Source organism: Pocillopora damicornis, chromosome 8, assembly GCF_964200805.1.
Source record: "Pocillopora damicornis chromosome 8, jaPocDami1.2, whole genome shotgun sequence".
Taxonomy (NCBI): domain Eukaryota; kingdom Metazoa; phylum Cnidaria; class Anthozoa; order Scleractinia; family Pocilloporidae; genus Pocillopora; species Pocillopora damicornis.
Genome location: NC_142677.1, coordinates 3,574,777 through 3,600,893, shown reverse-complemented (window position 1 = coordinate 3,600,893; position 26,117 = coordinate 3,574,777). Strand labels below are relative to the sequence as shown.

The 26,117-nt window shown below is 35.3% G+C and overlaps 2 protein-coding genes across 5 annotated transcripts; one reads left to right on the top strand and one right to left on the bottom strand.

Moving 5' to 3' along the window:
- Positions 1-339: 339 nt before the first annotated feature.
- On the bottom strand, positions 340-6,108 carry LOC113679165 (E3 ubiquitin-protein ligase MARCHF2). The gene is made up of 4 exons (XM_027196115.2): positions 5,740-6,108; positions 3,238-3,411; positions 1,990-2,310; positions 340-1,129 (listed from the first exon to the last, which is right to left on the bottom strand). The coding sequence occupies exons 2-4, from the start codon at positions 3,406-3,408 to the stop codon at positions 794-796; spliced, it is 828 nt and encodes a 275-aa protein (XP_027051916.2). The 5' UTR covers positions 3,409-3,411; positions 5,740-6,108; the 3' UTR covers positions 340-793.
- LOC113679146 (H(+)/Cl(-) exchange transporter 6) lies at positions 6,079-26,117 on the top strand. 4 transcript variants are annotated; one of them, XR_016189044.1, is made up of 25 exons: positions 6,079-6,352; positions 7,712-7,774; positions 8,701-8,766; positions 9,428-9,493; positions 10,055-10,121; positions 11,793-11,899; positions 12,501-12,557; positions 12,916-12,985; positions 13,988-14,055; positions 14,381-14,439; positions 15,201-15,247; positions 15,450-15,535; positions 16,085-16,198; positions 16,720-16,883; positions 17,951-18,041; positions 19,059-19,182; positions 20,051-20,201; positions 20,748-20,907; positions 21,607-21,713; positions 22,394-22,857; positions 23,241-23,401; positions 23,868-23,975; positions 24,329-24,454; positions 25,024-25,175; positions 25,365-26,117. XR_016189044.1 is itself a non-coding variant. In XM_089214206.1 (24 exons), exons 1-24 carry the CDS (start codon positions 6,299-6,301, stop codon positions 25,434-25,436), a joined length of 2,652 nt encoding a protein of 883 aa, XP_089070332.1. In that variant the 5' UTR covers positions 6,079-6,298; the 3' UTR covers positions 25,437-26,117. The 4 variants fall into 4 exon arrangements, 1 of the variants encoding a protein (XP_089070332.1); XR_016189046.1 differs by lacking the exon at positions 25,024-25,175 and having other exon boundaries at positions 23,347-23,401; XM_089214206.1 differs by lacking the exon at positions 25,024-25,175.

The following is a 26,117-nucleotide window of genomic DNA, read 5'->3' as shown; positions in this document are numbered from 1 at the left end:
AGGTAATGAAAATTTAGAAAAATGGAAATTTGGAGATAAAAAGTTGATCCAAACCTAAATTCTCTGCACTAACATCATAAGAATTGTATGGTTGACTTTAAACCCTTTACCCTGAACACTAATATGCATATTCTCCATACTGTTCTCTGTACATTCCCTAAGGTGCTGGTGAGGAGAATTTGTTTCATTATCCAGAGCTTCTCATGACCTTAATATGTCATTTGGGGGGTGATATTGTAAGGAGAAATTAGATGCTAGTCACTCTCAGGGGTTAAAGGATTAAGGAGAATTACAAATTTGATCTGGGAGTTAAAGGTTAAGTTGACACACAATTGAAAATTGCTTGACCCTATTTTTAATCAAGTTTCTCTTACAAGTTAACAAATATTCAATACCGTGTACATGTACATGTAAATATGTCACTTACAATTTTCACGACTATCAAACTTAATACCTATAATACAATATATTAATTTACTATATTAATTTGAATAACAGAGCTTTCATACCCATTTCTAAGAAGTAGTTGCAGTTTTACATTGGGTAACTGGTTGTTTCACCTACAATTTGTTTTTTTTAACAACCAGTTCCCTAACGTCTAAAGGTTGTTGCACCAACATCTAAGGGAATTTTGTGTAAGTCCAATCGGTTGTTTTGCTAATGTATTACAAAATTTTTAACGATTTCATGGACAGAACCTGATCAACTTCTAATCAACTGAAGAGTTGAAGCAACCTAAGATGTTGATGAACTGGTTATTAGCAAAGCAACTTGTGCACAAAAGGACTGCAGTTCAAACTATATGAGGAATTTGTATAGTCCTTCCACTGCTTCTTTCTTCCCGGCTGCATCGCTGTGGAGCAGTCTGCCCATTACCGACCACAATAGACCACTCCTGATTAAGTGCGCACCACTTTCGCCAATAAAACAGACATTTTGTCCACCAGCAGTAAAGAAGAGCAGCATCAAGAATGATCCCAAATCCATTCACTACGTAGAATATCACACAAGCTGTTGAGGTGCAAAGTTCAGAAGCACTCACAGAGATAGAGAACACATTCAGGAAAAGTCCCACAACAAATACAGTGAACCAGATTATTGGTGTTGGCTTATCTTCTGGTCTGCGCCACTAAGGTTAAAGAAGAGAAACAAAGTTAGCCTTGAAATAATGGAACTAGAAGTGAAAATGCTAAATTACTTTTGACTACAAGTGCATATATCAGCAACAATTGTTTTCTGAGGCTTTTATCCCTTTACTTTCCAGGATCTCATTGCTAATTCTTCCCTCCAGCTACATTTCTCTCTACATAAGTTTTGAGAATTGATTTGATGTTAGAACAAGATAAAAACTGAGAGGTATTTTCATTATCGATTTGCTGGATAATGCATGGATATGAAAAGGAGAAGTTACACATTAATCACTTCTAGGAAGCAAAGGGTTAAGACATACACATCTGAAATTAGTTGTAAGGAATTCTTTGTCTTGTGTCAAACAAATTGGGTTTAGAAAGAGTCTGAGGATACTCTCATGCCAAACAAATTGGGTTTAGAAAGAGTATGAAGATACTCTCATGCCAAACAAATTGGAATTAGAAAGAGTATGAGGATACTCTCGCGCCAAACAAATTGGGTTTAGAAAGAGCACGAGGATATGGCTCTAAGTTTGGTTTAAAAAAAATTCAATATTGTTAGTGGCCCACTGTCATGCTTCCCCTATTTTATTCAGTTAAAAAAAGAAAATCCTAATTCTATCAAGCACCTTTGTTTGCTGTATTTCCAAACAAGCACATAGGAAAAAAGAGGGACAAAAGTTCAAAGTATTGGGAAGGGGAGGAAAGAGCAGAAGAGAAAGGGGAGAGGGGTATAGCAAAGATAACAAAGGTGGTGATGATAATTCTGACAATGAAAACAAAAATGTTAAGGACGGCAAAATGAAGATCAGTGGTAACAATATGCTTAAATAGAAAAGGGCTTAAAATCAAAAATTACCTCTGCATATGGCTTTCCCTTTTTCTTGATATCCACTTTATGCCGGCACAATTCACAGGTATTCTTCACTTCTTTTTTAAACCATGTCAACAGACATGATGCATGCACATGTTTTGCCGAGCCTGAACAGTAGCATGGAGTTATGAGGGGTTCTTCCCCTGAAGAATGGCAAATACGGCAGATGCTCTGCGACTCAGACAGGTCAGAATTTTCCTGATCGGTTATTTTGCCTTGTATCATATTGGCTAAATGCTTCTGCTGAAGGTCTTTCATCATGTTGTAGACTCTCTGTTGTCGTTGCTGTCTTCCAGCAATGGAATTCTAAGGCACATGGTAAAGAGAGAAAATTAAAGCTTATTATTCTCTGTACAACATTGAAAGGTGAAAGGTCTTGTCTACACAAAAGAGTAAACAACATTGGAGCCAGCATTAGTCCTGGTTTAATTTCTTCTGAGAAAAACCTCCACTCCTTGGAAGCTTACACCTTCTGCTTTAGAAACTCTTTGTGGTGACAAATTTACATTTATTTATCGGTTCAATTCATAAAACCAAATGATCAAATGTTATCCACAGTTGCAAATCATATAACATATAACAAGACCTCACTGTGAAGTGATAACTACAGTCAAACTTGTATTAAACAGTCACCCACAGGGAATGGCATGGGGACTGCATTACCCTTTAACTCCCACAAGTGACCAAGATATAATTTCTCCTTACAATATCAATACAATATCAAGCAGGCAGGTGATGAGAATAAAGTAAAATATCAGCTAGGGGATTATAAGTTGATACAATACCAAATTCTCCAAACTAACATCACAAAAACTGTTTGTCAGACAGCAAGGAGAATTACTAAATGAGATCTTGGGAGTTAATAGGTTAATACAGGTTGACTGCTTGTTAAATAATACAGGTTCCACAGGACAGGAGTATAGTAAAAAAATGATAAACATTGTAATTTTATGCCATTTAATTACAAAAATAGCTAATAAATACTATAGGGGACCAACATTGATTCTGGGAGATAAATGTGGATAAAATTTTATCTGAAAGATTATTCTTTGTCTTATTTTAGTGGTTCCACTTTTAGTGACCTTCCAATACAGGTGGAAAACGATACAAACAGGCAGTTGGCACTTAGTTAATAGAGGTGAAAATTACTGTAACTATAGGATAAAAATTGCTCAACACAGGGTGACTGCTTAATTTAATTTACAGTACTGCTTAATACAGTCTCAACTGTACCTGGTGTCCCTCATTGAGCCTGGAGGATGATGCTCCAGAATCAGAATTACATGGGGCCACAATTTTTACTTTGGCTGCAGAAGCAGATGTAGATGTCTCCATCTCTGATGTTCCAGTAGTCACTTCCACTGTTGCCATGATAATAATTTTAAAAAATCCTCTAGGGTTCATGCACTGCATCAGAAAAAAAAAACAAAAACAAGATTATTTGTGAAACTAGGAAATCCTACCACTAAAGTTCAAACCCTCTGACTCAAACTTGGCTAGCTCAAACTCCCTGCTAACTTGAACCAATTCTACGTTTCCTTGACCTCAAATTTACTTTCAATTGATAATGTGAACTTAAACTAAAACATTGGTCTATAACCATCAAAGTGTCAAAGCATAATTACTTGACATGTACCAACCTTTATCACCATTGATACAAACATCATAACATCTACGTAAATCCAATACATTTAAGCTAGACTTCCTGAACTAAACATTCCATAGAAAGTTCTACCTTCAAAAACAAACTTAATCTACAAAAATGACTATTGATTGTGCAAGAATGGTAATAATTGTTATAAACATGTTATAAACACAATTATTGAAATTCAACATCAATTCAGATAATTCAAATCCCATTGACTCAAACCATCTCTCATTTCATTTCAGAGTTTTGAGTTAGCATGGTTCTATAATTATTGCTATTGTTTGTATCTTCTAGGTTTGCTGGCATTTGCTGAACTTAATGGTCACTGGTCAATAAATCATTGACCCTTAACTCTTAAAATTCTAAGATCCAATTAACAATTCTACGCTCTCGCTGATCACTAAATATTTCCCTGTAAATGAGAGGGAAGGATTTGGTATAATTATAATTATTATGATTACATCCTCTGTCTGATAAGCTACTGTCTGTTCTCTAAAAACAAATTGGAATCATAGGGAGCAATTACATGTACAAGTTGATGACATGTCTGGGAATTAAAAGGTTGAATTCTTAAATAAGAATAATTTATGCATCTTTTAATCAATTTTAGGCATGAAATCAAGCACTTTCTCACATCATTGCGCATAAACTGTCATCATATGCCAAGAGAACAGGAAACGGAGAGGCGGGTGTGGATTATCAAGGAGCAGACAATCAAAGTTTGACTGTACATGTCAGTTGGCAGATACCTGGATGAGGAAATTGTCTGAGAAGGTTATTAACCTTCTTGCCTTACTGATGAAACGTAGAGAGTGTTATATTCATTAAAGATTCTTCCATTTTAAATGAAAATCACACGCAACAAGTTACCAATTAAATGAGGATCACCTGCCTGTCTCAAAAGATTAAGGATTCTGCTTATTAAGTTTACATTAAGAACATCAACTTCAAAAGAAATTAAAGAACTGACGAGCAATTGCATACACATTTGCATTACAATCTCAACTTTATTGATAAAATAGGCCGAGTGCAAATCAAGGAACTATATTCATTTGGTAAAAGGTATGAGCTGACTGAATATCAACAAAATATATCTTAAAGAACTTTTTTCCCAAGACCTCCCAACAAGACCGGTCCATAATGCACATTTTCTCGTACTCTCTATTGTGTTATTAGAGGGAAATATGTAATCAAAAGTTTATATATACAATCTATTTCTTACATGAGATGAAGAAAGAGTAAGATTCTCAATATTCATGAATGATCATGTTTTTTTTTTTACGAATAGCTTTTATATTTCAAGCACAGAGATCCAATTAAGGAAATAAAAACAACCAGCTTTTGCGAGTGAGCTTATAGAGACAAAAGCCTATTCAATGCTCAATTAATGTCCTCGTTTTAAACTTTCGATTTTAAATGAGGACGAAACAACTTTCTTATGGAGTTTTATTCATCATATATGGACGTAAATGAGTTGAATACTGCACATATATTTAACATAACAATGATCAGATATTAAACTTCCACGAGAACAATCAATATTCAAAATGCACGGACGTGGGTTTAAATTAAATACACTAACGTGCTTAGGTCTTCCTCTGAACTGACTTGGCTGAAATAAATAACTTTTTAACATTGGACTATGATAAATATGAATTACAACTAAAGGAAAATCTATTTTGCTTACAGTCTATCAAAATGAGAGAGGGTAATTCATTTCTGGGAGGCGAAACGATCTCGTATTTCACAAACGATTGATCGCAGCTACGCAGAAGGAAAAAAAAGAACTTCCTGATCGAGTGAACAATAGCAGCAATAGATAGAAAGTGTTAATAAAATCCTCCATTTTCCTCATTTCTGAATTAAAAATTGCCTCTTATTACTTAAAAAGATCTTTAAAAAAACCGTAGGTAGAAAAGTGAAGCTTTAAGACTTCAAATCGACGACAAAAATTGGAGAAAAACTGTCGCGGGATAATCTTGCTGAAATGTAAAAAGGCATGTAAGGAGGCACGAATTTGCCAGATGCAATTTGAAAGGAAGAGACGAGTAAAATATTTTAATAAAAGAATCTAAAATAGTTCTTACCTTCTAACTACACCATTAGGAACTGTTCGTAAAGAAGACTGGGCTTACAAGGAAAAAATATTTACGAAGCATTATCTTCTCTGCCAAGCCGGGCCGAAGCTTACAAATTTGTTATAACTTAGTACCCAGCTTAAAACGGTCAACAAAGCCAGAAGGAACAAGCTAGGTGATGTAAGAATGGATTTGTGCGATACTCGAAGCTCCTAGTTTTTGCCTTTATGAAATGAAGCCATTTTAAATATAACAAAACAAGTATTTAGTGTCTTAAAATCATACTCACAGCAAGTACCGTTTAGAAATCATGAAAATCATACGATAGATTTAATCGTCTGTTTGTCTTGGCGGAAATGATCGGAGCTCGGTCGCAGCATTCGTTTCCAGTCTACTTTCGACTTGAAAGTTCGAAAGTTGTGAACGGTGTAGTACGCGGAGACGAAATGGCGAGGAAATACACTGAAAACCGATAAGTTGAGGTTTCTGGTGAACAAAGAGCTTAAAAGAGACTCGTTGATCTTAGTGCCTCTCTTTGAAAGTGGGAAAAAGCGCTTGTTGATTGCTGATGGAAGACCAAGAGAGACTTCGCCATCAATCCCCTGATGGGTCTCAGGAGCTGGTAAGTGAGGGATTTCTCCTAAATTTACAGGCTACAATTCTCCTAAATTTACAAGCTACAATTTTGCATCATAGTTAGAAATGATGGCATCCATATGGTATGCAATTCAATGTGCCACACTCTGAAGCCAAATTCTGATGATGACTTCTGAGGTCTTTCCCTTGCGCGCCGGAACCCACATAAAGGAACGAGAAATAGTGTCAAAAGCGTGTTTAATATGACGCTTAGGACTTAAAGTCTCTATAGTCTTTGTCTGAACGGAACACACTTAAACTACAAACAGAAGGATATTATCACAGATCATGACCGAAAACTATCTGGCTCTTTGTGCTCTCCTCAATTTATTCTCCATGTTTTGAACATAAAAGTCCCCCTCCCCCTCCCCATCTCCAGGTTGGAAAAGAGAGGGGGGAGGGGAGGGGGTCTGGTGTTTTCCAGAGGGCTGATACCGCATCAGTTTCCAGCTACTAATGACAATGGTAGTGATGTCCAGTTTTAGAAACAAATTTTGTTGTAAATTGGGTTAATATTGAAACCATTTTGTTACAATTGTTTTGATTACTTGTACATGTTGTGATCAGCAGCCCAATTCTCAATGGAATTTGACAGGTTTATTTAACCCTTTAACTCCCAAAAATGATTATCATGTAACTTCTCCTTATAGTATCCATACATTAAAGTAGCAAACAGGTAGTGAGAATACTCAAACTCATCAGGTACAATTTATTACCTTGATTGAACACCAAATTCATGTAATCAATTTTACAAGGAAATGTGTTGTAGCTAGAAGGGAGAATTGATAATCAGATCTCGGGAGGTGAAGGGTTAATTAAATAAGCAAAAACCTGATATCTTAAAGTTTGTTTTGAGAGGAGTAACTCCATACTTAGTATAAGCATCTTTTGTATTAATAATACACTTTGGAACTGAATTTTTTGTCATGTTTATTTCTTCTTTTGTATCACTGAAAAAGTATGAGGTAGCCATTTTGAAATTTAGCACCCCTGCTATAATCACCAGGATAGACCATCTTTCAATCAAGTGTCTATTAACAATCAAAACCAATTGAAAGTAATCACAGCTACAAATCAGAACGAAGGTTAACATCATCATTAACCTATAAGAACTCAAAATGAAAATCAGTACCCAGCTTGAGGCATGTAGAGACGTTAGTGACCAAGTTGGAGTGGTTTTAGTTTCACATTTGATTGAGAGAGTGGTGCAAGTTTCCTGGACTAATCAAAGAACGAAGTAAAGCAAAACCAAAGCAATCCGAGACCACTTGCTATTAGAAATTGCTCTAGATCAGTACAATGTGGGGATTTTGAGTAAGAGGCTGAATTAAATTTCCTCTATTAGATGGAGCTTAATGCTGGAAGACATCTGCAAGCAGGATCAAAACTTCCAAGGAAAGACTATGAGGTATCAATAGTATTAGAGTTAACCCATTAACCCTTTAATTCCTAAGAGTGACTGGTATCTAATTTCTCCTAACAATATCACCACTGAATCACACATCAAGGTCATGAGAATAAAGGAAATGATCAATAACTAAAAGAAACTCTTGATTATTAGATATTACTTAATTCTCCTTTTCAGCACCCTAGTAAATTTACAGAGAACAGTATGGAGAATATGAATACTGATGTTAGGGTGTAAAGGGTTAACTCCCAAGATCTAGTTATAAATTCTTAACACTGTCTGTAATAAATTTCTTATAATTTGAGTTCTAAGAATTTGGTCTTTAATCAATGCCCATCCTTTAATAACATTGTTTTTTCTTCTTATCAAATTTTTGCTTCAAAACATGTTTAAAAGACCTCTTTCATTAAAGCAAGTATCAGATTATTATAATTATTTTAGTTGCAAATAAATTGTTCTTCTTAATTGCTTTTGAATGAAAATCCTATTTTTTTAAAGACGTTTTACAGGCCAATGGAGTAATTTACACAAATATAAAAAATGGCAACTAGAGTGAGCAATTCATGTCTCAAAAACTGAAAGGGATGGTCCCTTTAACTCCCATGAGTGACCAAGACAGAATCTCTCCTTACAATATCAATACAATATCAACCAGACATTGATGAGAATTAAGAAAAATATTAATTTGGGGATAATTAGTTGATCCAATATTAAATTCTCTGAACTAACATTGTAAGAATTGTATGGTTGACAGTGAGGAGAATTAGAAACTTGGTCTGGGAGTTAAAGGGTTAACTGCATTTTATAAATTCATCAAGATCCCTGTCTGTTACTGCAAATTTATCAATTCAATTTACATTTCAACTGATAAATGAATCTTGTCACTTATTTATTAGACTGTCTGAGACTTAATTTTTCCATTACAGAGCCTAGATTACGATGTCTGCTATAACAAGCCATTTTCAAGAATGCTTGCATCTAGAGATAAAAAGGTAAAAATATTGTTGAATAATTCTGAATTAAAAGCCTGAATGAGCCGTGTTACCTTTCCAAGTGTTTGTAATGTTGATTTACATGCAGGTTAGTACCAATTGAGATTTTTTCTTAATTGATTTTATACGTCTCTAGAATTCTTCTCTCTCCCTGTAACCCTTTAATGGTCCATCCTAGACCTGTAGTAAGTCAATATAATTTAGAACCTCATTAATGAGAAGAGGAGGGCAACAGGGTAATAATTTCTCATTTACACTCCCTTGTATTCCATGGAACTCCTGTCTCTAGCCCCTTATTGTAAGACACTTTTAGATTTAGTGATGAACAAATGTCTACTATTTTGTTCCCATCTCTTTTTCATCTCTCATTTTCTATCTCCTATTTTCAATTTTTTTTTCCATTTTCAATTTCCAATCTTAGATCTCCAATCTCTAATCTCTAATCTCCAATCTCCAATCTCCCATCTTCCATCTCCTACCTCCCATATTCTATTTCCCATATCCCATTTCACATTTCCTATCACCCATCTCTCATTTCCCATCTCCCACTTCCTATACCCCTCCCATCCATATTCTCATTGGTTACCATTCCCCCCTTACCTCCACAGTTATGTGTAGATAACACACAGCTTTTAATCAAATTTTTATTATTGTAAACCAGTCACTTTTGGGGCAAGAGGTAGTCCGATGGTTGGTGACAGGTGCTATTGGGATCTTGACAGGCTTGGTAAGAGTTGCAAATCCCTAGAAAAGTTTTCAAAAAATGTCCTGCATCACTCAGGAAAACTATAAAAGAGGAAGAATTCCTAATTAACTTTTCCATTTATTAAATTCAGCATATAATAATGGTAAAAGCAATTGCCATTGATGATCTGCAAAAAAGAACAAAAAAAAAAAGAAAACAAAAAGACAAAAATATCAAACTGAAAATGATTAATTTGATAAATTTTGTGTTGCTATGGAAGAAAGCCAATGCTAAACACTAAACTCCCCTGTGCTGGACTCTAGGTCAAGAGGTCTGGATTCAAGTTCTGGCTAGACATGTTCAGAAATGCATGGCAAAATTTGTCAAAATTGTTGAATCTGTCAAGCTAAGTTTGCTTAGACAAATTTGACCAATATTGGTCAAAATGATCAATTTAGCCAAGCTGATTTCGCTTTGACAAATTTGACTGATTGAAAGTACCAAAAATCATCAAATCCATGAACATTCTCTCAGCCTAGTGAAATTTCATCAATCTGCCATTTTTTTACTATCCATTAATTTTTTTGTTCCAATTGTTTGTAGGTGGCTGTTTTTATTGACTATTTTGTGACACTTTTGACAAAGTGGAAATTTCACACTATTGACAAATGTATCTTTTTTTACTTTGTATACCCTATGTTATTAAAAAGTCTAAAAACCATCTTTTGGTGTAGCATCAGGGCTCTTAGGGCCAAAGATTTGCTAAAAACTAAGTAAACAGATGAATTAATAAAATATATTAAAGTTCACACGGCAACCAGGTGGACAATCAGTCATAGTTTGAAGCTACACTGGTTTGCAGATTTAATGAAAGTAACCGAAGAAGTTACAATTCATAGACCCAACGTTTCGACACTCCTGTCTAGTGCCTTCATCAGGGGTGATCTAAACGCTGCAACAAGAGGTCCTTTTATATGATCACTAATTAGCGGCCTTTTTTCTGACGAGGTGTAAATAGGCGTCAGGAAGCAGACCGCCATCGTCACGATTTAAAGGAGCGTGGGCGGAGTTAATGTGCCAAGCCTCCAAACAAAGGCGCTGGTGGTAACGCCGATTAGTGGTGATAATTTTAGAATTATCCCACCCAATTGTATGGTTGGTTAGGCAAGTATGCTCCGATAAAGCTGAATTTTCCTTTTTGCAAAGAAAAACCGCTTTTTGGTGCTCTTTTAACCGTGTACCAAACTGGCGTTTGGTCTGTCCGATGTATTTGTTATCACAATCATTGCAGGGAATAGAATAAATGGCGTCGGTTCGTTGTTCTTTCGTGACAGGATCCTTAGGTTTGGCGAAAATATGCCCCAAAGTCTGAAAAGGTTTTTGGGGCATATTTTCGCCAAACCTAAGGATCCTGTCACGAAAGAACAACGAACCGACGCCATTTATTCTATTCCCTGCAATGATTGTGATAACGAATACATCGGACAGACCAAACGCCAGTTTGGTACACGGTTAAAAGAGCACCAAAAAGCGGTTTTTCTTTGCAAAAAGAAAAATTCAGCTTTATCGGAGCATACTTGCCTAACCAACCATACAATTGGGTGGGATAATTCTAAAATTATCACCACTAATCGGCGTTACCACCAGCGCCTTTGTTTGGAGGCTTGGCACATTAACTCCGCCCACGCTCCTTTAAATCGTGACGATGGCGGTCTGCTTCCTGACGCCTATTTACACCTCGTCAGAAAAAAGGCCGCTAATTAGTGATCATATAAAAGGACCTCTTGTTGCAGCGTTTAGATCACCCCTGATGAAGGCACTAGACAGGAGTGTCGAAACGTTGGGTCTATGAATTGTAACTTCTTCGGTTACTTTCATTAAATCTGTAAACCAGTGTAGCTTCAAACTATGACAGATGAATTAATTTTTATAATTAAAAAAATTTATAATAATATTTAAAAAAGCAGAAGTACAAGAAAGAGAGATGTTAGCTGAGAGTTTTGTGTCAATAGGGCCAAACTGTCCTGGTTCTCAACTCCACATGCATGAAGCAAACTCCAAAATTCCTAACTTAGTAACTCAATATATATGAACTTGATGTTTACATTAGTAAACAGAATTGCTTTTTGTAAGTAAGAAAGTTGGTAAATTTTGAACTTTACTCTCAATTGTTTGAAATCTAATGTAAGTAGCACTTTATGGATGTAAGTTAAGATTTAAGCTAAGGTATACATCATTGGCATTTTATCATGAGTGGATTTGAAGTATTAATAGAGAGTGCAGTGGATTTACCTTTGATGATGATTCTTGACGTTGTTCCTCACTATTGTTTGGACATCAGCCCTTAAGGAGTGCACTGCTTCTGGTTGCTTAGCTGTTACTCTACTAATATTGATGGCCTTCAATGGAGTATTTTGTCTTATAGCTGGGATTCTCTGTGTTATTGAGGTAAGGAATCAACAAAACTACATGTGCTGTTCTAATTTGGTATATCATAAACGTGATTGTGTGTGCATGATTCTGTTTGGCTGTAAGAGACAATAGATGTTTTTTGACAGTTTCAGACAACAGATTCAGTCAACTTTTAGGTGGGACGGTATAGCCATTAGCCAGTAGTTGTAAGTGAGACTTTCTTATTGCTCCAGACCACACTGCCCCTCTCCACCCACTAGAATAAATAGGTGTGGGAAAACTGTCAGGGAAGGACTCAGGGAAGTTTGCCAAACTGCTAGGTGGGGGTGGGGAATCAGGTAAGATTGATAACAGGGCTTCCCACAGCACCTCTCTCCTACAAGGAGTGTAAATGGGTACCATTGAATTGTCAGGGAAGCTTAATAAACTGCTGATGCATGGATATTACTGATGGACACGCATCCTACTAGCAGGATGAGAGAATAATAAAGAATCATGTCTTTAACTTCATAATCCTTTACAGTTGTTTAACCCTTTACACTTAACATCAGTATCCAAATTCTCCATACTCTTTCTTCCATTTATTTATTTCCATTTATTTATTAGATGTGATGAATCAATTTGATCTCATTTTTAGCCAGTAGCAGCTGGGAGTGGAATTCCAGAAATCAAGTGTTACTTAAATGGAGTGAAGGTTTGTTTACCCTTTACACCCAAACATCAGCATGTATATTCTCCATACTGCTCTTTCCACATGTCTTAAGGTGCTGACAAGGAGAATTTGTTCACCAATCAAGAGCTTCTTTCATTGGTGATCATTTCCTTTATTCTCATGACCTTAATGTGTGATCCAGGGGTGATATTGTAAGGAGAAATTGATGCTAGTCACTCTTAGGGTTCCACATTTATTCAAGCTTTTGTAGGAGTATGTTCAACTTGTCTATCTTTCTACAAAAAAATCTGGTTTAGGCTCTGATCTCATACCCCCCCTCTTCCCAACCCTGCCTAAAAATTTGGCCTCTTTCAGATGTTTCTTTTTCTTGACATTGTAGGTTCCTCATGTAGTGCGGCTTAAAACTCTTGTTTGCAAGGCAGTTGGTGTGCTGTTTAGTGTTGCTGGAGGTAAGTTGCAGATTTTACACATCCTCTTAGGTTGAGAAGAATTAAAGAGTTCCAGGCCCATCCTGGATTGTGAACAATCACACAATGAAGATTGTTGAAAGTGTTTCCTTTCTCTAAGTGTGATAAAAAGTTTTCTTATCTACATAATTATATATAACTTACCATATATAATTTAATCAGTTTAGTGCTGTGGAATGCTAATTAAACTATGGACCTTAAGAGTAGGCAATCATTTTAGGAAGGCACTTATTTGCAGCTAGGTACTTTTTTAATTTTCACCTTTTTTCAGCAAGAAGTAAGTTTATTTTACAAAAACAAAAAAAGCAAAAAAAACAAATTAAAGCAAAAACAAAAACAAAAGAAAGACTTAAAACAAAATGTGAAAATCTAGAATAGACAGTGCAGTAAGAGATTTTCAGCCACTGAAGAAACAATTTGCAACCTGAACCTTTTTTTTAGGGGGGGGGGGGGGAGTTGTTTTATCTCTCTTTCGTTAGTGGGCAATAAAAATGTAGAAAATAAAAATGTAATACTTTTTACAGGATGAGAAGGAATTATTAAAAAACTGTAGGGAATAAATGCCCAAAAGGAAAATGTACCAATGGGACACAAAGATCCATGCAAGGTGCCTATGCATAGGAAAAGAGGTTTTAAAATATACAGATATAAAGATATTGAAAAAAGTTAAGGAATTAAAAAAAAAAAAAAATGATCCAACATGAGCATTCCTGTGAGATGGACAACAAACAAACCACTGGTCCAGGTCAAAAACTGATTTTAAAAGGGACTTTTGTAATTATACTTATTTTTCAAAAATAATTAAAAAAAACCAGGTGAGATATAATTCCTAGAGTGAGGTTGGGTGGGTGTTTATTCAAGGCTGAGCACTTGTTAGCTTTTCCTACTTATTTTTTTGGAGTTGGGTCCCTAATCAAACCAATGTAATTGTGTATAATTTTATTTATTCTTGATAAATTTGTTTTTAAATGTTCTAAAATTCAGGTTTATTTGTTGGTAAAGAAGGACCCATGATACACAGTGGTGCTATTATAGGTGCTGGAATACCTCAGGTGATGCACAGAGAAACTAGGCCCTGGTTGTTCAGAGGTTGGATAATGCTATCCACTGGATTAAAAAACTCTATCCAGTGGATAACACCATGTGTTTAGCTATCACTTATCTGCTGGAAAGCAATTTATCTGTTGGATAGCATTACCTGCCTTTTTACAACTGGGCCAAGATGTACATGTAGATGCTGGTCACTCCTAAGGCCAGTTATTTGAACAAAGTTTGGCTATTGTCTAACTAAACTGTGTTCAAAGCCATTCTCAAACTGGTTTGAAAATATTCAAAACATTTTTGCAAACAGAATGTTTCTTTTTTCTTAATTTGCAGTTCCAAAGTATTGCATTTCGTAAAATCAAATTCAACTTCCCTTATTTCCGAACAGATAGGTATTCATGACAACTTTTTTTACTATTTGATAATAATGTTATTGATGATAAGGATAAACATTCTATAAATTTTAAAAATTATATATTTTCTCTTAAACCTTTAACTCCCATGAGTGACCAAGACAGAATTTCTCCATACAGTATCGATACAATATCAACCAAATAAGTGATGAGAACAAAGAAAAATATCAATTTGGGGATGATTAGTTGATCCAGGACTAAGTTCTCTCAACTAACATTATAAGAATTGAATGGTTGACTGTAAGGAGAATTTCAAATTTGATTTGGGAGTTAAAGGGTTAAATATTGTCCATGCAGTCCAATACTCCATTGAGGCTTTTACAACTAGTGGACATAATGCTTCTGTGAGAGATAAATTGGTATAGCTAGACCTCAAAATACAGGAAAATGCAACTGCAAGAATCTGAACTTCAAAGTTTCCCTCAGGAAGCCCAGACCTCCTTAGGTTAGAAGAGGAGACCCTCCAAGCCATCAGAACTACCTTGGAGTCCCGGCTTTCTAAACCATTAATTTGTACCAAACTGTATTGAACTACTGCTGAGGTGTAAACTGTGATAGACAAGCAACCCTCCAGGGGGTGTATCATATACCTGTTGTCATTTCATGCTACAGAAAGCAGGATATGAGCTCCAACCAGTTGTGTTGGTCATTAGCTGCCAGGGCAAACTTATCAATCACACTTTTTTAAAATTGTTAAATCTCTTCTAAGCGCATTAATTCTGCCTTCACTATTCTTTCAGAGAGAAGAGAGATTTTGTATCTGGAGGAGCAGCTGCTGGAGTGGCAGGTAAATACTTTCTAATCATTTTCTCTGAGAATGCACAGACTAAGACATAGACTAAAGTGTACTTAATTTTTTCCCAATTGAGATCAAGCATGACTTTCATTTGTTCCAAAAGCATTCTTATATAATTGCTTTTCACTAAATGCTTAGCAATAAGACTATTTGAAACTTTGTAATAGTTTATTTTCATTTTTTTCCTCTCCAGCCGCATTTGGTGCACCCATCGGTGGAGTGTTGTTTAGTCTGGAGGAAGGAAGTTCATTTTGGAACCAGGGGCTTACCTGGAGAAGTGTAAATAAAATATTTCCTGTTGTGCATTCAATCTATAACTTTTAGAGATAAGTTTGTTTGTTAGAGCCTAGTTGCTAATTATGGTCAGTGCCTGTTCACATCCATGTAATTTCAGAGTTCTCCTGATCAGATACCACTGCCTTCAATTGCTAGTAAAATCCTACTTTAATTTTTATCAGGGGTCCATCATGAGGACAATATTTTTGGTCCTAAAATGAGTGCTGGTTATGCTCTTGAGCTGAGATGGGCATTGCAAGAAAGTGCAATGACCATGCCATGGATCAATCCAAGACCACTCTGTGTGGTATTATAAGGCAATCTTGATTATCATCAGGCCATCCTTTCTGGCCACAAAATATTTTCTTCTGAGTGGAAAATTTGAAACATCACAATTTATATCTTGTCATAAATAACAACTTAATTGATTACTACCAGTATAGGTTGATAAAAGAGATAGAAAGTAACAGCTGTCACAAAATTGTAGTTTATGAAACATTTTTTTTGGATGGAAGTTGTGTCACTGAATTTTTTTTTCAAAATTGTGTTTAGTTCTTCTGCTCTATGGCTTCCACATTCACATTAAACTTTTGTTTGTCTGGCATACAAGGCTATGGCTGGGGCTCTTTTAATCAACCAGGATTACTAAACTTTGGAGTTTTTAGTGTGAGTACCTTTAATATTATTAAACCCCTTTGAAATTTATGATTTTGATATTACAAGGCTCTTTGGGGTCATAAGGTCATTAGGATTCTTTTGTCAATTTTTGCAAGGTGTTAAATTAAAAAAATTTTTCCCAGCAACAGCTCTTTATATAAAGGACTTACTTGATCATCAAGATCATTATCCTTATTGTTTTTGTCTCAACAATATTTGATGAAGGGGCTTTTTAAAGCTGACCATAAGTAAGAGTGATCTTTTAATACCATTTACTTAAAATTAGCTTTTGAAATATATTTTTGTTGAATTGGAGGTGAAAACTTTCCTGTTTCAGATGTACAAAAGATGGCAATAAAGTGAGATATATTTTTTGACCTCACTAACTGTACTTTAAGATAAAAGCAAAATTAATAGTGTCTGAATTGTATACTAGTTTCAACTAGCGAGTAAGTAACTTTTATAAGATTTACAATAATATTATTACTGATTGAATTAATTTTCTTTCCTGCATTTCAATTAACTCAAAGTGTCATGGAGAGGAGAACTGTAACCTGTGGAACATACAAGATGTTCTGATCTTTATAGCTATGGGCTTCGTAGGTGGTCTCCTTGGAGCATGGTTTAATGCATTGAACAAGCATCTCACAGTGCATCGCATTTTGCATGTGTATTCTCGATCCAAGCATGTGAGGTAAGGTTGCAGTTAAGCTCTTTTAATGTTTTGACTCCTAGGAGTGCATTCAGCATCTAATTTCTGATCCTTACAATAATATCAACCCCAAATTGCACATTAAGGCCACAAGAATAAAGGAAATGATCACTAACTAAAGACTAATTTAAAAGCTCTTGATTTTTAATAAAACAAATTCTCCTTGTCAACATGTAAGGATATGTATAGAGAACAGTATGGAGAATATGCATACTGATGTTTGGGTGAAGAAGAAGAAGAAGACCTTTATTTATTCTGGGTATCTCATTCAGATGCCTTAAGCACTGCTATTAATCGGGGCCCTGATAAAAATTAAAATGGTATGAACTTCACAATCATGCTGAAATATTACTTCTACAGGTAAACCCTCAGAAAAGTTAAGTTAATCATAAAATATGTGCTTCATACAGTTATAATAAAGATGAATAAAATCTTAAAACATTAAAAAATTTAGCTTATTAAAAATTATGGAACCATGTTATAATAAAAAGAGTTTTTAGCTAAGTCAGTTCTAACCCTTGGCAAGTGTAACATCTTAATTTGCCGCGTAGTTCAATTGTGGACAGAACTGTTAAAAATAAATAAATATTAATAGTTTTCAAAAAAATTGTGCACAACATCCTTTAATGGGTGTAAAGGGTTAAATGCTTATTGAAAATGCCCACGTATGTTCTAATTTTTTTTTTTTGGTTAATTAAGATAAAAGAGTTAATGCTCCCAGATTTCCCAATCAGGAATTTGTCTTTGATGAATTTTCCTCCTCTTCTTCCTCATGCTTCTGTGATTCAGACATCTTCATCCTCAATGATTACTTTAAATTGTTTTTTTATTTTCATTTTCATCCAGTTACCTCTTTCATACTCATATTTATCCTCTTTCTCATGATACTTTTCATCTTCCTCATCATTATTTTTATTCTGATGCCTCAGTCATGCCCAGTCACGTTTTAAAGGGGATCATTCCAGCAGAATTTAGTCAGTTAGAGCTTTTCCCATCAACATCCCACTATTAATTTTATAACCCTAAGCAAAAGATTTGTTACCTTTCAGGATTCTTGAAGCAGTCCTGGTTGGTTTGATCACCACATCAGTAGCATTCTTTGGTCCAATTTATCTTGCACGTTGTAAAACACTTCCATCGGTAAGGCTTAATTTCTTATATCTCTCATTTAGTATGTGCACTTTGATTGGTCAATTTAAAATGCTGTATTTCACTGTACAGTCTGCTCAATTCAAAACTTTTTCAAACTGAAGTCTTCTCCCTCCATTTTATTAAATGGTGAATTATAAGAAATATTTTGCTAACTTTGTCTTCTTGGTCCTTTGAGTGAGTTATGGCTGTGGACATCAATTTATGCCTGTGCTGTGCCTTACACCAGGGCCCAGTTTTATAAAGGGCAGATAATGCTATCCAACTGATAAATTGCTATCTGGCAGATAAGTGATAGCAAAACATATACTCCACCAGATAGAGTCTTATCCAGTGGATAGTGTTATCCAACCTTTGAACAACTGGGGCCTGGACCATAAATTTAAGTGGAAAAAAATTGGATGTAACTCACTGTGCCAACCTGGAACTAGGTTTAACCTCTAGTTAAAGGATAATTGTATACTTCCATGATATCATGCAAAACCTTTAATGAAGCACTGTGTGAGTATTTTTTTTTTTTGGGGGGGGGGGGGGGGAGATGTTTTAGCTTGAAATATATTATTATATTTAATTTTGTATTTTTTATTCAACCTAATTATAATCACTTCCAAAATCTCAATATCAGTTCGGGGTTACTGAAACATTTTTCATGATATCAGTTGAGAAAATTAAGTATAAAATCACACAGTATATTCCTGCTGATATTTTTGTTAATTCTCATTACTTGGAGAAACTACTTCAAGCAATGATACATCATTGGGGTTGAAAGGTCTTACTTAAACCTTTAACTCCCAAGATCTCATTTTTAATTCTCTTCACTATCTGCCATACAGTTCTTGTGATGTTAGTTTGGAGAATTTGGTATTAGATAAACTTAATAATCCCCTTATTGATATTTTTCTGCTTGATATTGTATTGATATTGTAGGGAGAAATTCTGTCTTGGTCACTCATGAGAGTTAAAGGGTTAATGATGCGTGACCTATTTGTTTTTGGTTTTTTTCTACAGGGTAGTGTCTCATCTGCAAATAACACTATATCCTATTTTTGTCAAGAAGGACAGTACAATGACATGGCAACATTGTTCTTCACCTCCCAAGAATCAGCAATACGGCACCTTTTTCACCTGGATGGTAAGAGCCATTTTTTTGTCGCATATTTTTTGCCCTCTCTAGGTAATTTGTTTTCAGGACAATCATCAAGTGCTTAACACAACAAATAATTCAGATGAGTCAGTAGTGATTTTTTGCAATAATTAGAGCTGTAGCTGTTTGCATTGAGAACTGTTCATTGTGGCTCCTGCCATTTGAGTTGAATTCTGTGCAACTAACTGAATGAGATGTGTACAGTATGTTTGCATCATTGAAGAATTTTCCACCATTCAAACAGCTACATTATTTTACTCTTTACATGGAATCTTAAAGCACAGTTAGCACTTACTTTTTGTATGGTTTCTTTTACAGCTGGGAGAATTAGATAAATGTGATTTCTATGGCTCATGTTTTCTTTAACCATTTTATCCCTAAGAGTGACTAGCCTCTAATTTCCCCCAGCAGTATCACCCCTGAATCGAATGCTTTCGAAAGATCTAGGAATACTCCAATGGCATGTTCTTTTCTATCAAATGCAGAAGAAATTTTGTCACACAAATCGATAAGCGCAAGGCTAGGAGAGCGACTTTTTCTAAAGAATCAAATATTAAGTGCAAGAAGAGGAAATAAGGAAATAACTGTCTACCCCAAAAAGCTTTTGATTGTCAGTAAGACAAACTCTCCTTGTAATTACCATTATGATAGGAACTGTATAGAGAACAGAATGGAGAACTTGCATAGTAATGTTAGGATTTAGGAGTACAGGAAATGAAAATCATCCCTGAATAACCCTGACTATGTTTCTTGCTTCTTGAACAAGCATATACTGGCAATAATATATCACCCTAACTACGAGCATACTGCTCCTCAAATTGTAACCTTAAAATGTTTTTCTTTTTTTCTTCATCAGGTGCCTTCAGTTTGACATCTCTAGGAATTTTTTTTATTTGTTTCTACTTTCTGGCATGTTGGACGTATGGAGCAAGTGTTCCTAGTGGTCTGTTTGTTCCTTGCTTGCTGTGTGGTGCAGCTTATGGCAGGTTTATCGGTGAGCTCTGCAGGTAAAAAAACAACCTTAGTCTGGAACTAATCTTGGTTTTTATCTTCTTTGTGGCCAATGGGAGGGCGCAGGGTATCTTGCGATGGACTGCATCCCATTCAGGGGGGAGTAGCAATACTCCTTGTCACTTCGTGCTACAGAACTTGGGATAAGTATGGGCTGGATGGGCCACTTAACCCTTTGACTCCCAAGATCTGATTGTTAATTCTCCCCTCTACCTGCTACACATTTTCTTGTAAGTAAGTTACAAGAATTTTGTGTTAGATCAAGATAACAACTTCTACCTGATACATTTGAGTATTCTCATTACCTGTTTGCTGGATAGTACATGGATATTGTAGGGAGAAGTTACTTGTTAATCACTTCTGGGAGTTAAAGGGTTAACTAACTTGAGTACAAACTTATCCTCTTTTAGTATCAAAATGAAATTCCTTTATAACCACTCATCCAGAGTGTAAAAGCCAGTTTGGATAAATACTCAAGAGGGATTTAATATTTCATTCACATATTCAATTGTATTTTTGGTTTCATTTTTTTATTGAGACAGGCTACTAGGATATGAACACACTTACCATGGGACATTTGCGCTGATTGGAGCAGCATCTTTTTTGGGTGGAGTTGTGCGCATGACCATCAGCTTAACTGTCATCCTGATAGAATCAACCAATGAGATCAGTTATGGTCTGCCCATTATGATTACACTCATGGTACTGTAGGAATTCTTTTTCCTTCTTATGTGTTATTTTATATCAGGTTTTACCTTCTTGAGAGCATTTAGTACCTCTGTGCTTGTTAGGGACACCATGATAAAATATTTATAGACAAGTCATTGCTGAGGATGTGATGTTGGATTCCTTTATATATTTCAAAAACAACACCCAAAGGCCTGGATGTTTGAAAGGCAATAATTGAATGGATTTTTCAGGAAATACAGGATTAAAAGCTACTTGACCTTGATTTCTCTTGAAATAAAGCATAATTATATTAAAGGCTTGTATGAGTTGTTTTACCTTAGCATAAAATGAAATTGAAGGAAAACATTTAAACTGTTAAATTGTCGGCAGTGCTTAAAAAAAACAAAACTTAACAAAAATAGTTGATTCACCATTGATTAGCCTTGTTGTGCTTTGAAGAACCAGGCCCAGAACATGTAATCTCATGGTGCTTACCAGAGATATTGTGAGTACCAATATTCTAAACACCAAATAAATATACAGAAATAGGTCCTTCTCTAAGCTTTCATCATTCAAACAGATCTCAAACATCATCACCTAAAACATATTTTCATGTGTGTTCAGTTAATATTGCTCATTAAAAATGAGTGGATAGCTCATGCAGTCTCAATCAAACTGTAAGATATGTTCTGATCAAATCATTGTTCACCTTGTATGTGTGTGTTTCTGCAGGTAGCAAAATGGTCCGGAGATTTGTTCAATGAAGGCCTATATGACATTCACATTCAATTAAAGAGTGTTCCTTTGCTTGAATGGACAGCCCCTCAGGAAATGTACAGGTACTGGTAAGGGTTTATGATGAGTCACAATCCTTGGTGAACGATATGCCAGAGATTATTAAATAGAAGTAAAATTGAAGATAAGTTGTGATTACTGGTATTATAAAATATTAAAGAAAGAAAGCACAAATTTTTTTGTGGAAAAAGGGAAGCTTTCTTTAGTAAGAAGGCAGGTAATGGGATATCGTTTGGATTTTGCACAAAAATTGATTCCTATGACGAGCTACAAATAAATAATTGTTTACAGTTTTGTCTGTTGGGAGTGGTTTCTATTAGATTTTGTGTACTGCGTGAAATTGTAACAGTTACACCGTACCTCAGCTTGTTCTACCATACATATATTAGACACAGAAGTAAACTTGCAGTTGACTCCTGCTAATGAGAATGTACAGTGACTTCTAAGGCTAGTGCCTACAGCTCTTGATAAGTGAACTTATTAAGAGCTTATTACCTTTTCCTCATTGAACAGTGATTAGGGTTCAATTTATTGGCAGTTAACTGAGTGTATTACCCTAAAAAAGAACATGTTTGCAGTTGACGTATTTTTGTGGCAGAATGACCCAGTAGCCTAAGCATTGTGTAACTGGAAAAGATCATGGGTTTGAGTCCATTACTTATTAACTGGAATTTCCATTTTCTCTAAGTCTTATCGCAGAAAGTTGTTTAAATATTTTCATCAGATTGAAAGCCTCAGACATCATGGAGTCCTGTCTGTCCTACATTTACCCTCACACGAGAGTTCACTCCATCATTGGGATTCTGAAGACAACAGCCCACAATGCTTTCCCAGTGGTGACCGTTGACAAAAACACTCAAAGGTTACCACAAGGGAATGATTTTGAATACAGAGTTGATTCATCAAATGAATTATTTGCTCGCACAACCACCTTTTCAAGTTTGACAAGTGAGCAAAAACTGCGACGACATTTAACAAGTCATGGAGAGAGTAGTGTGCTGCAAAGGAATAGAGCTGAGTCTGAACATCATCCAAGAATTGAGGGTGTGAAGAATAAGAGGAGAAAAATTAAAAGTGAGAGCCATCAGGATGATTTTAAGGTCACAACTTCTGCTCCTGGGATGTCCTATCCTGTTAATGAAGACAACTTTACAGTTCAAGGGAGATTGATGGCTGATCATGGTGTTGGTAAGTCCACCAGCACCTTAATTGTTCAGTAATGGGTATGCTTGTTTTTGGATAAGTTTTTTTACCAGGTGGACTTGTCATACTTTAATATCTACACTTCCATGGAAAACTTTGCAAGGGAGAAGTTGACAAGAAAATTTGCTTGTGGAAATACAGTTGGGATTTTCCTGTCCCAAACTTGAATCTCTACACATATCCAGAGAGCAGACTGTGCTGCAACTGTTCAGTAATACCTGTGTGATGTTTTATCTACTGACGGTAAATTCTACATAACAGCTGCATTTGCCAGTAAAAGCCTTTCTAATAAACTTTAAAATGAAAATTCAGGTATATAATTATATAATTATATATATACAATTTTATTATTATGACTGTCATTGCAGATGTCCCTAGTGGTGCAATTAACCCAAATTTTAGTACTGTATCAGTCCCTGTTTTGACAGACCGGGAGGAGCCCCAGGCACTGACATTTCATGGGCTCATTCTCAGGTCACAGCTGGTAACTCTTCTAAAAGAGAGAGTATTCTACACTGAGAATACACAGGTAAAGCCCACAGTTGCCAGTGATATTGTAGTCAAGTACACTCATTGTAAGAAGTTTTACTGAGTCAGGAGCAACAAACACAGCAATAGACTATGAGCAGTTTCTCCTTTTTGACAAGTAAAAAAAATCAGTGAAGGAAGGAGAAATAGATATTAGTGTGCTGCACAGAATTCTTGGAGTGAGGGGTATGATTTAGAAAAGCATTAATTTTACAAATTAAATTGTTGTTAAATTGCTGGTCAGATGGTATAAACTGATAAAAGATTGAAAGATGAGGAACCAAGGGAAATTGAAATAAAAGGAGAAAAAGAGAAGACGAGAAAGCATTTACTAGATTTACACAAAGAAAGAATGAGCTTGTTTTGAGCAACCAAAAGTACCTATTAATGCTCAGCTATTATGACTGGAAATTAATAAACACCTGTTAATTTATATTGTATGTCACTTGACATTGTTGATATTTCAGACACCCAAGAGACGTGACCTTAATTTTGAAAGTATGACTGAAGACTATCCTCGGTTTCCTGACATTCATGACGTGCCAGTTGAATTTGAAGATCAACAGAAAATTATGGTGAGCAAACTCATACTCAGTTAGATTATATCGCTGCAAAGTGTGTTTCTTTACAGGGAAGCAGGTTGAAGGTTTCAAGATGTAACTTAAAAATGTCAATCATGGGAATGATAAAAAGGGAATTTTTCATTACAGTATTGACACATTTTGAAACAGAAAGGTGATAAGAAGGAAGAAAAACATCAACTGGGGAAAATAGATGAATGTAATGCCAACATCTCAGGGTTAGCATTTCAAGTGATGTTTAGGAAAAGTGCAGAGAAGTTATAATTAACACTTAATTGGCATGAAAGGGGTTATTGATAAGTGCTCCATCATTCCTAGTTTTTTTGGCACCATTTTGTTTCTTTCAGGATGTAACCCCCTATATGAACCCTTGCCCATATATGGTATTTCCTTGGACCCCTGTGCCACTGGTCTTCAATCTATTTAGGACAATGGGGCTGCGACATTTGATCGTGGTTAACACTAAAGGGCAGGTAAGTCTTGCACAAGGATAAGCTATGCACATTTAGTGTCTGGGGCTCTTGTCTAGGTGTGAGCTCATTCTATTGTCACAGTGATGCACTTGCCATCTGTAAAGCTCTGACTATGAACACTTCAACTTCAATGAGTGACCAAGACAAAATTTCTCCTTACAGTATTGGTACAATATGAAGAAGGCAAGTGATGAGAATCAAGAAAAATACTTATCAGGGGATTGTTATTTGATCTAATACCAAATTCTCCAAAGTAACATTAAGGAAGAATTGTCTGTCAGGCAGAATGGAGAATTACTATTGAGATCTTGGGAGTGAAAGGGTTAACTGAAAATTTGAATGTTATTGTACCAAGGAGGAGCCAATCCAAGAATTTAGAGTTTACTGGTCTGTGATTGACATTGGCTGTAACTTTTTGGTTTCTTCATGTGCCCTGATTTCTCTAACCTTCAATGGGAGTGATCTAAATGTATAGAACATTCCCTTATTATATGACAGAGCTTTTTTGTTTACATGATATTGTGAGTTTCATTGAGGCAAGTCTTGCATTGACTTTCTTCACCTTGTAGTATGAAGTGTCAATGGGCTATGCATCTGGGTGCCCTGTGTAGACTAAAATTCCATTCATGAGAGGAAGCATGTTATACTTGGTCACATTGGTCACTTGGTCACTTATCGCCGATGTCTCTACTCGATTTTATACGTCGGCAAGTTGGCGTTGGTGAGTTGAACCATCGGCGAGTTGACTGGATACCTGTCACATAATGCATTCAATGACTATAAACTGGCCATTGATGGTGGCAAAGTTTGTGACTTTAATTGCATAGTCAATAAGTTACTCTCTATACAGATTTTGAGTCAGTGTGTATTGAAGATTCTTAATATTCATATTGATATTTTCCTATTTCAGCTTGTGGGAATGATAACACGTTACAATTTAACCCATGAATATATGGAGCACTGTTTAGAAAACCTTGGCTGAAACTAAAAGTACTACTTGCTGGATGTAAAATTAGACAATCTGCTGGGATTTAATTTTTATAACACTTTAATTAGGAAAATATTCCTCACCATTTGTACCATAATTTTTTTTTCCAGTGGAAAGTAATTACTTTTTTATGCTGTGAATGGAGGGGTGAATGAATAAATTAATGAATGAATTTAGTGACTGGGAGAAAAGGATTACAGATGTAAGAAATATTAAATTTTCCATGTAAAAAAATAAAATTTTAGATTAGCTTAAGAAATTGATGGATTTTTGCAGTTTATTTTTATAGGAAGAGTAGAGAGGATTCATGCAGAAAAAGATGTTTCCTACATAAATTTGCATGAGTAGTAATAACAATTTTTAAAGAGGTAGAATTAAAAATTGCATCTATCTAATTTTTGGAAATTTTAGGCTTGGTTGTAGTTTGGTAATACAACCATTTTCAAATTTTATGTTTGTGATGCAGAGACAAAATTTCAATAGGAAAATGAAAAAAGAAATGAATTAAACCAAATGCAAAACATAGGTGTAAAAGATGCTTATTTTAATAATATTATTAGTTTCTGTTTAAAAGAATATTTTACATACATTAGAAATAAGAATATTCTGTTATTAAAATTACAAGTTGTAAAAGTTTTTTTTATAAAATTAAATAAAGGCCAAAATTTATGCATA